General features: G+C 46.4%; 1 protein-coding gene across 3 annotated transcripts in view; it reads left to right on the top strand.

Annotated features, from left to right (window-relative positions):
• Positions 1-15449, top strand: part of Wdfy4 (WDFY family member 4) — a 219146-nt gene that overhangs the window by 92810 nt on the left and 110887 nt on the right. For all 3 annotated transcript variants that reach the window (XM_085828543.1, XM_029469142.2, XM_085828542.1), the window contains exons 32-38: positions 1250-1414; positions 4279-4482; positions 5069-5183; positions 6739-6896; positions 8594-8832; positions 11361-11482; positions 14195-14380. In XM_085828543.1, coding sequence (XP_085684669.1) covers positions 1250-1414; positions 4279-4482; positions 5069-5183; positions 6739-6896; positions 8594-8832; positions 11361-11482; positions 14195-14380 — 1189 coding nt within the window. The remainder of the gene's footprint in view (positions 1-1249; positions 1415-4278; positions 4483-5068; positions 5184-6738; positions 6897-8593; positions 8833-11360; positions 11483-14194; positions 14381-15449) is intronic.

The following is a 15449-nucleotide window of genomic DNA, read 5'->3' as shown; positions in this document are numbered from 1 at the left end:
TATCCACAGTGTAAGGAACCTGTTGTCTACCTAACCAACATGTTATCAAAAGCAAAGCAAAAGCAATATGTAAGCTCATTTAAAACTAAAAAAAAAGTTGTAAAATATGCAGAGGGAAATGAAAGTATAAGGCTAAGTGTTTGCAATGCATTAGCAAGCACATTAAATTCACATGTGAAGGATATTAGTTTAACATCATAATAATGGGCAAAGCCACTCGGTACTGATCTAATACAATGAGCAGACCTGTTATGAAGGTGACATTTGCCAACTTTAGTAGATAAGATTCTACACATGGTAAACTTGTAGAGGGATGAGAGACAAAGGCTAAATTTAATCATAAGAATAACTCTAATACCTACCCATGAGTCACTTGGAATAGGCTGGGTGTTGACTCTGTGTGTTGGTGTCGCTATGCAGAGAAAGAGCCTAGGGCTGAGGCTTCAATATGAAGTTCCAGACATCAGAATAGCAAGATCTTAGCCAGTAGCTGGATGTCTTGGCTGGGGCACATGCCAGTCTCCAGATGGGCAGCTGAGTATGTTACACAAGGGAAAGGGTGGAGGAGGCTCAGTCTGGACCAGAGGAGAAGAGAGCAGAGTATGGGAGGAAACTCCAGCTCAGACAGGGCACTGGGGATCAGCTCAGCACAGCACAGCACAGCACAGCACAGCTCAGCACAATACATGCCAGGCTCCTGGTTGGCATGAGAAGGCCTCTTCAAGCCCTACTCAGACGAGGGAGACCCCGGTGTGGGTCAGGATGGAGTCTCTAGTGGGGAAGTTGGCTCTAGGCTAAGGAAGGCTGGGCTGAGGACTGACAGGCACACTCTTTCCTGAGCTCAGCATGCCATGTCCATGCCCACTGGGATGGTGTGAGCACACAGTACACTCGAGCAGATCGCCTGGGCTCACTCTCACTGACCTTCACATACTGGGTGGTCTGTGGTGAGCCTCTCCAGGCCTCTGTGTTTCCAACTGCAAAACAGAAGTAAATATGGAGTCCATTCTCTAAGGTGAGGGAAGGATCATATAGGAAACACAGAGAACAATGTCCGCACCTGTTTGATGATCAGTTCCTGCTACTGTCCAGCTGTCTTAGGCAATTGCCAAAAGCAGGTCACACCAAGACTCTGGAAGATGTCCCCCTGTATTCTAGCTCCTTGGCCTCTCTCAGTTAACCCCCCTGTCCCTCTGTCGTGCTGCTGCATGCTGTGTCTTCCACCATGTCTAACAGAGTGTGTCCTCAGCCCCCTGCAGGTTCAGGAGACAGTGCCTGGGAGCAGACACTCCCCAGCAGTGTTCTTCAGTTCCTCCGCCTGGTGCACTGCTCCTACCCCCAGGACCCAGTGTGGAGGACCCCTGACTTCCTCCAGACCATGGCCATTATCACTTTCCCCCTGGAAACCCAGAAGGTAGGACTTGCCTTGCTCTGAGGCCTCAGGGTGAGCAGCCATGAAAGGCGTCACCCTTCACGGGTGAAGGGCCGCGTACCTCCCTGCCTCCCAAAGTTAAAATGCACGTTAAGCAACTTGACTGATCACGGAATAAACAACATGGGTAATTTCCCTTTTCTTGGCTCTGAGGTGCAGCTCAAGGTCAATTTCAGCTCCAGAGTCCAGTTTCTGTTTGTTTACTTGTTTTAGTTGTTAGAAATCTCAATAATGTGATATTTTATCATAGCTCAAGTTCAATTATGTATTTGTGGAATATATACCATCCTCATGCTGGGAAACCAGTATCCCATGCCAGGGGCCTCTTGCCATCTGTGTCATGGACAGAGACTAGGTGGTATCACTGTCTTTCTTTCCACTTTTCCTTCTCAGTAATTCTTTTCTGTCTTTAGGCCCCTGGAACTCGATCCAGTTTTTTTCCTGGGTAGTAGGTTTATGAGAGCCCAGCTCAGAGCCCAATGGACCAAGAAGAGTGAGGACTCACTTAGGTCTAGAAGAAGAGATCTTGAAGCTTGATTGCTGAAATATTAGAAGAGGGGTTTTAGAAAGAACTGTGAGTTTGAGTCAGAGAACCCATGCCAGGTGTAGAGTCAAGTGAGTCAATAGCACTAGGGATCTGAGTGAAAGCAGGTAGTGAGAGCAGGGGGGCGGGGGCAGAGAATGAAACACAGGAAGAAGACAGGCAGAAATCTGCCCTTCAGTCCCCATTCTGGTGGATTAGGAAGCAGAGACCCAGAGGGAGCTGGGATGTTTGTTTGCAAGCTGTAACATTAGCTAGAAGAGCATATTAGAAGCAGGGCTTATGACCCCTGACTTTCAGAGTTGAGCATGGAGTGGCCTCATCACAATGTGATAAACAAGGTTAGTGGATCGAGTGAAGGGCTCTGAGTCAGCCCCTTCCACAGGTGTGCATGTTGAGGGCTCATATCCTGAATCCCTGGTGTACAGGTCCAAACCTGGTGCTTTGTGAAGCCCAACAGCCCCAGATGAAGGCAGTGCAAGAAAGAGAACAGAGCCCCAGGGGAAAAAAAATGTCCCTCTGTGTCCCTGGGCTCAGACCCATCTGGCCAAAGGGTGGCAAAACTGAGAAATGCTACCTTTCCAAGATTTAAAGTGGCAGTCCTCCAAACCTGTCTCCTTCCCACTGTGATCAACTTAAAACAAACAGCTGACTAAGCCTGGCCAGTGCTCTGTGTCCATGAGCTTTGTTTGGGGGTGATCCCAGCTTCAGACGGAAATACTTTTAGACGTTAAACATGTTTCTGTCTGTACCAACATTGCATTTTAACAACATTGATGCTATATTAAGCACTGCCACTCATGTAGAGATGATGAAGTAACAGGGAAGGGGGATTTGGGCAGAATCTATGCAAATATGCTACCATTTTGTATAAATGTTGGGCATCTGGGGAATTTGGTATCTTCAGGGGTTCCTAGAATCAATATCCCATGGATGCTAAGGGACAAGCATATTTAGTTTAAATAAAGAGATTAAATATAAAGACTGGAAGATGCGTAAAAAATGAGAAAGTTGTCCCACAATGGTCTGACAAATCCATATATGCTCAAGTAACTCGCTAGAAATGAGCAGAAAAGCCAGAAAGACCCAAAGAAGGCCCAGCTGGCTGCAGCTGGGAGACCCAAATGCAAGCTTGACCAGGTGACCTGGGCCAAGCAGGGAGGACAGTCCTTCAGGCTGCTCTTACTGTCCCCAGTGAGTCTTAGGGAACCAGGCTCCCAAAATCTGTGGCCTGGCACTGTGACCCTAGTGCTACCTCAGCCTGTGTCTGAGCCAGGTTTGGCATCTGCTGAATTGGGAGATTTTAGCCAAGTGCATTCTGGCCCAAGGTTCTTTCTCCACGGCCCCTGTCACTTCTGTGGGAGGGAAACCGAGGAGACAGTCCCTCCTCCACAGATCATCTCTCCAGCCAACAAACAGCTCTGCGGGCCAAGCAGGCCCCATCTTAGGGCTTCTGCTCCAGTTTTGAAGTGGCCTTCATCCTTCCTAGCCTCAACCAAGTGATCTCTGCCAGTTCTTTGTTGCAGAGACAATGAGACAGAACCTCGTGTAGGTGGCCGGTGGCCAAAAGCCTTCCATTTGCTGTGAATTTATATGGCATCTTTCCAGTCAAGGCCGCATGGAGCTAATTAATGCAGTCACCACCTCCCTAGGTGCCATTAAATTCATTTTATGGCTTAATTAAGAATGGCTGCATTAATTTTATGAATGAGCAAAGGGGGTGCCGACAGATGAAGGCACATGAAAAGTTCACGGGGCGGGAGTCAAGAGTCCCTGGCCATGTGTCCTTGGGTCTATCACTTGGCCTCTAGGCATCTCCATGTTGTCCTGGACTATCTAGGGGAATGAACCCACCCATCTCTCTCTCTCTCTCTCTCTCTCTCTCTCTCTCTCTCTCTCTCTCTCTCTCTCTCTCTCTCTCTCTCTTTCTCTCTCTCTCTCTCTCCCTCTCCCGCCCTTTCAGCACTACCTTTCTGTCCTTCTTATCCAAGGATGCTGTCTGTCAGAATTAACAGGGCTGGGACAGGTAGAGCGTTGGACTTAGAGCTGAGTCCCAGAACCAGACGTTGCCATGCCCAGTATGGCATTCTAGACCTCCTCGATGGTCTCTGATTCTGTGGCTCTCAAAGTTCATCTCAGACAGATGTTGCCACCTTACAAGTTTGACACTGGGCCAATCTCCTTCCTCTGCAGAACAGGTTTGCATGCAGGAGTTAGGTGGCTTTGATGAGGACCTTGCCCACAGTGGCATGTGGGCAAAGGCTTCCAAGTGGAGCCAACTACACTGCTCTGTCACTTCTCCCAGGAGACCACGTCTGAGTCCTCTAGAAACACGAGCAGTCCTGGGGCCTCTGCTGAAGCCAGCCACGCTGCGGAGGGGTTCCAAGCATCTTTCCAACCACATCCAGCTCTGAGGCAGCTGAGAGAGTTCATGCAAGTCCTCCTGAGTGAGCTACTGCTTAGAGGGTCCAATCCCAAGCAGTGGCTGCCCTTGGAGGTCATCCTGGAGGTAGGTTAGAGGGGGGTGTTAGTGGACTGTGTGCAGTGGGAGGAGACTGACCTTCAGGGGCGGGGCATGCCAAGACCTAAGACACCAGCTGCTACTGGGAGTTTGACTGTTAGTACTGCAGTGACTTGGTGTGGGGCCCGTGAACCTCAGGCCTAGGTGGACCAACAGATGGTAGATGGAAGGTCCTTAGAAGCAGAGCCTGAGGCAAGGGTTTGGTGGAAGTGATTTGTACGTAGGCATTCAGGAGAAGGGGAAGAGAAACAGAATTCTGGGGCAGAAGCTTGTTCACGGGTGGTTTCAGCTCTGGTCCCTAAGGGCAGTAGCATGCCGTGTCCTAGAGTCAGCCTTACATTGAGATACCTGCCAGGTAGCCATTGGCTGTGTACTCCTCTGATTCGCTTTTTCACTCTGAGAGACATCTTTCTCTCCTGGGTGAGGTGACTGGGTCATCAGAGGACAATGCCTCAGAGAAGGCAGTCATGGCCAGTCAGCAGTCCATACTCACTAGTCAGCCAAGGAGAATGTGGTCACTAAGGGGACATGATGACTCCATGGCTAGCATCTCAGTCCTGGGCCATGATTTCAGGCTTCCCCAGATGGTGCCACCAGCCAGCAGAAGCGAGACTTCCAGACCGAGGTCCTACTTTCCACCATGGACATATTCCATGTCCCAAGTGGGGACGGCATGCCAACTCTAAGAGGTGAGTGGGGTAGCATGCCAACTCTAAGAGGGGAGCACATGGCTTCTGTGCTCTTCTCTGTTCCCAGTGTAGGGCAGATCACTGGGACACCAAGATCCCAGGTTGAGTGTTACCATTCCCTCTGCATCTGTCTTCAGTGAGAGTTTGATGACCTCTGTTGACACAGGTCAGGATAGGGGGACGGTTGCTATGTTCCATGAGACCTGTCAGAGTTGGGCCATTCTGAGGTAGAAACTCCTCCTGTCTTCTTGGTTCAGATCAGTCTCCTGTGACTTCATCAGAAACTTGACGCATGCTTCGGGACTGTACGATACTTGAGCCTAACACACTCAGAACATCTTACCCATGCTAATGACAGACTCACTGCCCAGAAAGCATTTCTTGAACAAAAGGCCCCGAATAAAGATGCAGCCATCCTGCAACACTTGAGACCTTAGTTCTAGGACAGCTGAGGCTTCATTTAAAAATCAAGGCCATGTCTCACCAGTGTTTTCTGAGCCACAGGAATCCATGCGACACAGCTTGCCTCTAGGATTTTCCCCTGCCACACAGCATGCAAAGCTGGCTTCTGCCTTTCTCTTGCTATCTGGCATGAAGGAGAGTATGGGGCTGTATAAGGCAAAATGCAGACATGGCAACCCAGATAAGTGTTCATCTTATCTCTGTCTCTGAATGGCAGAGTGACTGGGTTGCTGACCTGGACTGTGCATGGGGCAGTCTCAGCTAACTCAGAGTGAGTCTAGGAACCATCTGAGATCTCCACACACTGAGGTGAACACATTAATTGTTGTGTAAATGAGTCTGGATATCTGCTTTACATTAAGGCTTTTTCTGCAATTGCCCTAGTTTGCCTTCTGCTCTGTGATAAAGGTCTATGGTCAAAAGCAACTTGGGAGGACAGGGTCTGTTTAGCCTACACATCCCGATTCAGTCCACTACTAAGGGGAGTCAAGGCAGCGACGCACAAAGAGAATATGGAGGGAAGCTGCCTACTGGCTTGCTCCCCCTACATTGCTCAGTTGGCTTGCTTTCTTATACAGCCCAGGACTATCTTCCCAGGGCTCCTGCCACCCTCAGTGTGTTGGGCACTCTCACATCAATTATTAATCAAGGGAACGCCCCATTGGCTTGCTAACAGGACAGACTCATTGAGGCAAATCCATGAGTGATGTTCTTTTTGTCCAAGATGACTCTAGCTTGTATCACGTTGTTTAAATACTAGCCCACACATCAGTCCAGCATGTCGGCATGGTCTTATATTCTCTTCTTGTTAGCCTTGAATATTCAACTCTCTTGTTTTCATGTCCAAGAACTCCCAGAGAAAATACTTTCTTGGTTGCCTTCTTAGCCCTTGATTTATATCACTAACTGACTTATTTAAGCCTTGTTTGCTTTGAATAAATGTGTGTTCTCTGTATACCCACTAGAGACTCCATCTTCAGAACACTAAGGTATACAGGTGACTAGGACATGGACACCAAAAAGGATTTGTAGGCTGTGGGGGTGAAGAAATCCATCAGACACTAATTTTGGTCTATTTTCTTACCTCACCCAGGCAGTAAGGAGCCTCTGCCAAATTCAGAAGCCGGTACTGTGCCTTCCCTTGCAAGCATTTCCTACTTCACCCAGAAGCTGGTTGAGAAGCTATATAGTGGGATGTTCTCAGCAGATCCCAGGCACATCCTCCTCTTCATCATAGAGCACATCATAGTGGTAAGAAGCTGCGTCCCCAGGGTGATAAGAAGCAGCCCATGGATGGACTGGGAGTCTTCTTATCCAGCTAGATCTTCCTTCCTGGAGTTGAGATAGAATCCAAGACAGATAAGAAAGAAAGAAAGCTCTGTAAAGGCCAGGCATGCTGGAGAGCCCCTGCATACCCTGAAGGGTGGTCCCTCAGGCCCGGTCCTTTCTCCTGCCTTCTGCAATCCACACCCACAGCCCTTAACTGGTTTGAAAGGTGCAGACAGGATGGTGACGAAACCTTGAGCCCTAACCCTCAGCAGTCCATCAGCAAATGGAACTCCACAGCAGAGAAATGTAGCCCTAGCTGCTCTACTCTAAGAGAGCCCAACTAACAAGCCATCTTGACAGAATACAAAACTGCCCATTAGTGACCTGTGTCCTGCAGAGGGCAAATGGACTTACTGAGCCAGCAATGCTAAGACCCTATACTCTGGCCCTCTTCAACCTCCATGACTTTTTGATGAACTGAATAAAGTCTGTTGCTTCTAACTCCTTTAGGGGACAAGAGAGAGAAAGGGACACAGTTCAGGTGTCCGGGGTGGGCTTGACCCTTGCTGACCAGCTCATCACCCTGATCTCAGCCTTTCCTCCCTACAATAAGGTCACCTTATAGTCTACTTTATGATCCCATGCCACTTAAATGATATATATATATATATATATATATATATATATATATATATATATATACACACATATGTACATACAAACATGTATCCTGGGACTATTGCTAATTGCTCTTGTAATTATTAACATTATTGTGATTATTAGTAACATACCTGTTTTAAAACAGATATGAACAGCATATGTTCATATAGTGAATGTCAGCCATCTCTCCAGCGTTTCATAAACCCGTGATTACTAAATCCACGTTCCACAATATGGCTGTGGTCAGCTCTTAGCTTCTTTGTCTTTATGAGTTTCTTCTTGAATTCTGCAAATTGCCTTTATTGATCCTCTCTTCAGTAGAGGCTCAAGAGTGTAGAAACGTAGTGACAGGTCAGGTTGTGTCGCTTAAAAAATACGTTCATTCACAATCCCATGCATTCTTTTCAAAGTCCTCCAAACTATCCTTTCTTTTTCCCTTCCCCCTCCTCCTGAATGTCTCCTTCCTCCCAAGACCCCCCCCACCCCCCCATTTCGTGTCTTTTTTGTAGCCACTTCACTTCATTGCAGTTTACTTGTGTGAGGTCATGTACCACTGAGGAGTGTAGGAAGTGGGGCTCCTCCTCTCCCCAGGAACTATTAATTGTCTAGAGTTCCTCTGAGAGAGATGGGACCATTCCAGACCCCGCCCCCGTCTATGATGGAATGTCGATGGGCCCAGCCTTGTGCAGGTCATGTACTGGTGGCCACAGCGGCTTTAAGCTCCAGATGCACCATCCACATCATGACCAGAAGAACATTCCCCCACAGAATTCCTTCCCATCCTCCAGTTCTTAGTCTTGTGTCTCTGAGTCTTTTCAGGAGGCCACATAGGTATTGTTTCGGGCTGTGTCTCCTCATACTGACCAGCTGCGAGTCTCTGCATTAAGAGTTGCCCACTGTACACAGACGAGTCTGCAACTGTTTAACTTTTCAAAACATTGTTTCCATGGTAAACTGGGTCAATGTGTTCAGTAGCAAACTGTTTGTGAGGATGTGTGTGTCTCATTTTGGTGGTGCAGGTCATCGAGAACCCTTCTTCCCAAAAGGACACTGTCATGAGTGCATTGTACAGCAGTTTGAATAAAGTCATTCTGCATTGCCTCTCCAAGCCCCAGCAGTCCCTGTCTGAGTGCCTTGGCCTCCTCACCATCCTGGACTTCCTGCAGGAGCACTGGGACATCATCTTTGCCACCTACAATTCCAATGTCAGCTTCCTCCTGTGCCTCATGCATTGTCTTTTGCTGCTGAATGCCAGGAGGTAAGAACTGAAGCTTTCTTCCCTGTGCCGGTGCTCAGGGCAGAAAAGCAAGATGCAGAGGGAAGGGCGTGGAAGGGAGGTCAATATAAATGAAAGAAGCTTTCTGTTCAGCTGGATAGCTGAAGTTGTGTGCAGTGCTTGATAGTCAAGCCATCCCCAGCTCAGTGTGACCAAGCAACTAGAGGCATCAAAAAGTAACAGTTTACCTCATTTCCACACTTCTAAGATACTTAATTGATTTCAATTTTTGAGGCAGAAGATGCAAACATTAAGCGTACACATTGATTTCTTTTTATATAGCCAGATTTCAGAAACATTAATATTTGATAAATGCGATCTCAGTATGGAAAAATGTTCGTAATTCAATGTACCATACGAGTTAGAAATAATTTTCTTTGCAGAAAACAGCACACAATATGTATGGGATTCAGAACAATATCAACCAGCACACTTACCTTAGAAACACTGACAAACTGATGTTGAATAAGCCCCTCTTCTGGAAGCCCCATTTGAATCTACGGTTTTTTACTGTATTGTATTCAACTCATCTCCCTGCACAAAGTAGAAGCTGAAATGCTTGGAACCAAATGTCTTTCATAGTTTGGATTTTTAAAAATTTTGTAAATATTTACATATCTATTTAATTATACCTATATGTTTCATTATATATATGTATATATTTATATGTGTATATGATTTCATTTTGCATGTAATGTATGTACACACACACACACACATAATGAAATATACTGAGAATGGTACACAGCAGTAAACATCATGAACATTTATTTCAAATATACCTTACACCTGTGGTCTGACAACAATTTTGTACATTATGTTTAATACATTTTGTTTCTGTTGGGAACCACATAATGTTGAGTGTATAATTTTCCTCTTGCAGTGTCATCTTGTTTTACAAAGCTTCAGATTCTGGGGCCTTTGGAACCCCAGTTTGAGGCTGGGGAGGCTTGGCTGTACTGAGCCCGTGGATGTGGCTTCTTATTAAGAGAGCCATGTTGAGTGAGGGGAGAGCAAAGCAGCAGGATATTACACATCCCTCACACTTCCAGCCAACCTCATCCTCCAGCCCCTTGAGTGCTAGGTTTAACACCACTCAGGCCATCTTCTGACTCCTCTCTCTCCCCACCTCTTGTTTTATTAGTTTTGAGAAGTAGCTTAGTCCTAGTCTCAAACTTGCTGTGTGACTGAGGTTGGCCTTGAACCTCTGATCTTGCTGCCTCTACCTCTAGGGTCTTATGATTATTTGAATCTGCCACCATGCCTGAGTCCACCTTTCTCAATCATACATATGCCAGTGTAAATTATAAGTTTAATCATTTGAATAAAAGAACCTCTCTGCATCCTATAGCTACTCTTTTTGTTTGTTTGTTTGTTTGTTTGTTTGTTTATTTATTTATTTATTTATTTATTTATTGAGACAAGGTTTCTCTGTATAGCCCTGGCTGTCCTGGAACTTACTTTGTAGACCAGGCTGGCCTTGAACTCAGAAATCTTCCTGCCTCTGCCTCCCAAGTGCTGGGATTAAAGGTGTATGTCCGCCTATAGCTACTCTTATTGAACATCAGTTATCACTAGGGTTGACTTGGCTTAAGGCCGTTTAGGAAGCCAACCCTGTGCCTGTGCCAGCCTATCATCCTAGCCTCAGGAGGGTGAAGCAGCAAGCTCATGAGGTCAAGGCCAGCGGGGACTAACTAGAGGCCTTGGAAAGTGCTGGGGAAGTCTCCATCCCAGAGAGGCACTAGTCTTACTACCACTTGTTAATTTGAAAACCATCCATTTTTAGTGTATGGTAAATTCTGGAGGATTTTCCTAGTCTCCTTGTATGGGAGCCCAGCTGAAGCAACCAGAACATATTAGGAACGGTAGCCTCTGCAGGCCCCTCTGTAGAACATTTTATTCTTTACATTTCAGCAGTGGTTTTTCTTGAACATGGGCATATTTGTATTTCTATGTCTGCTGTTTTAGATTTTATCTACATATTATAAGTATTTTCTTTCCTCTAGAAGGAGGCTGGGCCCTCTAGAAGAGGGCACAGGGTACTATCATGCATTGGGCTGCCGCAGTATAAGGTTGCAGGGGAATCCAGTATATGAGCCATGTGCTCCCATTAGGACTGTGGGGCCCTGACAAAATAAAATATGAAGCATACATTTAATAATTACTAGTGTTGTCAAGATGGTAGTAACAGAGTCCTTCAGCATATAGGACTCTGTGCACTTACATGCCCTGGAAACTATCCCTGAATATGGGATGACATCGAGGTCCAACAGAGTCAAGTATCAGTGCTTTGGAAGGTCCAGTTCAGATGACAGGGGAGAGACACTAAGAGATGGAACATGGGCTCTGCTAGAGGCACAAGAAGGATTCTACAACCAGGACAACCTATAATGATAAGACTTTTTTTTTTCTGCTATATGGAAACCCATTTTTCAATATCAGCTATGGACATTGTTAAGTTGTATTTTCTTTAACTTGGTGTTTACTGTGAAATTCTTTTTGTTTACTAGTTATCCAGAAGGATTTGGATTGGAGCCCAAGCCCAGAATTACTCCTTATCACCAAGTCTTCCTCTCCCCAAATGAAGAAGTGAAAGATAAGAAGGAGGAGGGCCTCCCAAGTCTGGGTGATGGTAGGCTCTGCTGGGTGTTCTGTGTGGGGCTGAGGCGGGCAGCAGCAGTTGCAGCGTAAGCTCCAGACAGAATGACAAGGGATGGATGAGAGGAAAGATGTATGAATAGAGGGTGAAGGCACAGACTAGAGGAAGGAGAGATGGGTGGGAGGATGGAGGCACAGAAGGTCGCATAGAAGGATGGGTAAAAAGACAGAGGGATGTACCTTACTTCAATCCCTTGGCTCCTCACTCAGTTGAAACTGACAAGCCAATTCAGAACCTCACTACCTCTCAGATTTGTTCCCCCTAATTGTCAGTTAATAACACACATGCACATGCACACACACTCTCACATGTGCACACACCAAAGGACACACGCACACTCATCCATGTGTTAAGAACTGCATCCATTCTGTCTTGAGTGAGAAGGCCCAAGCCTCTGCTGCTGAATTTGAAGTCTGTACCACGTGCCTTGTGCACCTTGTAATATGAATCATCAGGGCTGGGGTAAGAAAGACTCCTAAGCCTTCCTGGTTTCAGAAGCGTGTACCTTTCAACTTTATACCAACACAGTGTCAGTTACAGCATGCATGGCTATACTTTGGAATTTGGTAGAGGTAGGATTAGCAAAACAGACCCCAGTCCAAGGGAGGAGCTCAGTTAGCAAAACGTTCACAGAATAATAAGCATGAGGATATGAGTTCTTATCCCTACTGCTCATGTGAAAAGCAGACCGTGGTGGCAAATACCTGTAATGCCAGCACTGAGGAGATAGACACAGGAGGATCCCAGGGACTTGCTGGCTAACCAACCAAGCCAAGCTAGTAAGCTGCTGCTTCAGGTTCAGCCAGAGTAAGGTAGAGAGTGATAAAGACATCCAACACTGATCTCTGGCCTCCATGCATCCACGTGTCGGAATAAACATGCACACACACAGTTCAAGGGACTAGAGACTTCAGTGTGCCAAGCAGAGCTGGCTTGTTGATGTGTCTACGTATTAGATAAGCCAGGGCACTGAGAAGGGTAGAGTCTGAGAAGCAGATCCAATGTTAGGAAAATGAAATAATCCACCTGGGCATTTGGGCTCCATTCTCTGCAGAAACCAACATGTTTACGAAGGTTCATTGGGAGATGTTTGGGGTAACCGTTTATCTAATGTCGTAGTTAGGGTTTCCATTGCTGTGAGGAGACACCATGACCAAGGCAACTCTATTTTTTAAATTAATTTACTTTTTACACCCCATATTCCATTCCCCACCCCCATCTACCTTTCAACTGCACCACATCCCGTACCTCCTCCCCATGCCCCATGTCTCCATGTGGATACCCCAAACCCCCACCCCATCTGACCCCTAAACTCCCTGGGGCCTCCAGTCTCTTGAGGGTTAGGTGCATCATCTCTGAATGAGCACAGAACTGTAAGTCCTCTACTGTATGTGTGTTGGGGGCCTCATATCAGCTGGTGTATACTGTCTGTTTGGTGGTCCAGTGTTTGAGCGATCTCAGGGGTCCAGATTAATTAAGGCTGCTGGTCCTCTTACAGGGTTGCCCTTCTCCTCAGCTTCCTTTCACCTTCTCTAATTCAACAACAGAGGTTAGCTGCTTCTGTCCATTGGTTGGGCGCAAATATCTGCATCTGACTCTTTCAGCTGCTTGTTGGGTTTTTCAGAGAGCAGTCATGATAGGTCCCCTTTTGAGCACGCCATAGCCTCAGTAATTGTGTGAGGCCTTTGGACCTCCCCTTGAGCTGAATCCCACTTTGAGCCTGTTGCTAGACCTTCTTTTCCTCAGGTTCCTCTCCATTTCCCTCCCTGCAGTTCTTTCAGACAGGAACAATTATGAGTCAGAGACGTGACTGTGGGATGGAAACCCCATCCCTCAATTGATACCCTGTTTTCCTGCTGAAGTCTCCTCTCCCTACTGTTGGGAATTTCATCTAAGTTCCCTCTTTTTGATTCCTGAGAGTCTCTTACCTCCCAGGTCTCTGGTGCATTCTGGAGGGTCCCCCAACTTCCTATTTCCTGAGATTGCCAAGGCAACTCTTATAAAAGCAAACATTTACTTCGGGCTAGCTTACAGTTTCAGAAGTTTAGTCCATTATCATTATAGGCAGAAGCATAGCAGCATGCAGGCAGACATGGTGCTGGAGAAGGAGCTGAAAGGTCTACATCTTAATCCCAAGGCACCTGGAGGACATTCTCCTCTGCAGGCAGCTAGGAAGAGGATGGGGGGGTATCTCTTCTGTACTAGGTGGAGCTTGAACATAGGACCTCAAAGCCTATATCCACAGTACTGTACTTCCTCCAACAAGGCCACACCCACTCCAACAAGGCCACACCCACTCCAACAAGGCCACACCTCCTAATAATAACAATTCTCATGGGCCAAACATATTCAAACCACCACAGTTACTAAGGAGTCACATGAGGGATGCCACTGGAATCAGACAGAATTGAGGATTGGAGAGAGACTCCTTTATCCCTTGATCTCATTTGTTAGTTTTGGGCATGAGAGGCAGACAGGTCTTACTTAGTAAGATGTAGACATGGGAATAAGGAAAAAGCCAATTTATATGGATGTTGGTAGTGTTGGCTCTACATACTGACTACTGGGTGGAGATTGCAATGCTGGATGATTAAGACATTAAGAAGTGATATTCTGTCTTGTGGTCTCTTGGTCCTGTTTGGGGAGAGGCCACCTTCACCATGCTGTGTGTACTCTCTTTCTTAGTTCAGCACAGCATCCAGAAGTCAGTGCGGGCACTGTGGCAACAGCTGGTGGCACAGAGGCGACAGACCCTGGAGGATGCCTTCAAGATAGATATCTCCGTGAAGGCTGGGGAAAGCGAAGTGAAGATCGAAGAGGTCACCCCACTTTGGGAAGAGACGATGCTCAGAGCCTGGCAGCATTACTTAGGTCTCTGTCCCCTCAAGTCAAGGAACAAAAAACTTCTAGGTCTCATAGAGCCATTATCCCCCAAGGTTCCACTCAGGGCCAGAGACTTTTAAACCCAGATTCCTCCCAAAGCCAGGACCTTTTCTGTTTCATACATTTGGTGGGTGCGGTTTACATCATGAACTTTTCTTATCTGCCGTCACAAAGAATGAATGCTGTATTTATGTGCTGGGGGAAAGGAAGGCTAGAAGTACCAACCAAGCAGACAGCTTGCAGACAGCTTGCATCCCTTAGAGGGGCTGGTTTCTTGTCCAGGGCTCTGGCTAAGGCTTGTGAGATTGTAGCACTAGGTCTGGCCCCAGTGACCACTGATCAGCTTTGAAACTTGGCTCCAAGCTACACAGCAGCCTTGAGCTTTAGGCTATGCACTGTCACTTCATGAAGTGAATGGCTATCCTTAAAATAGTAACATTAAAAAAAAACAAATATTCTGCCTTCATGGTTATCGATTCAGCAATGAGATTTTAATTTTGCTTGGCGGTGAGGTTTTGAGGTTCAAAATTCATATGCTTCTTTAAAGTCTTTCAACATCACAAAAGTTTACAGCACCTCAAGAGGTAGGTGTTTGCTTGTCTATTGGCCTACTGTCCAGATATCCAGAGCCCTTATCTAACTGGCTTTCCAAATTGTACTGGAAGATATGCTTCATATGTCTAACTTAGTCTATTCATGGAAGATATGCTTCATATGTCTAACTTAGTCTATTCACGCTGCAACATAAGTTGGATAGTTTATAAATAACATCAATTCAATTTCTTAGAGCTTTAAAAGCTAAGAAGTCCAATATCTGGGTATATGAAATTGGTTGTCTAGTCAGAGAGCTGTCTGCTTCCAAGTCAGGCCTTGTTGTAATATCCTCACAGTGTGATGGGATGTTGTGTCTTTACCTAATAGAAGGAATGGAAGGACAGAGAAAGCCTGAGCCCATTTCCTTCAGCCTCTTTATAAGGCATGAATCCAGCCCTGAGGATGAAGCCTCATGACTTTGCCACTTCCTGGCATCACAATGGGGATATTACATGAATTTTGG

This window comes from Mus caroli, unplaced genomic scaffold, assembly GCF_978045245.1.
Source record: "Mus caroli unplaced genomic scaffold, Mus_caroli_1 scaffold_12, whole genome shotgun sequence".
Lineage (NCBI taxonomy): Eukaryota > Metazoa > Chordata > Mammalia > Rodentia > Muridae > Mus > Mus caroli.
The sequence above is the reverse complement of the archived record's forward strand: the minus strand, read 5'-3'. Positions and strand labels throughout refer to the sequence as shown.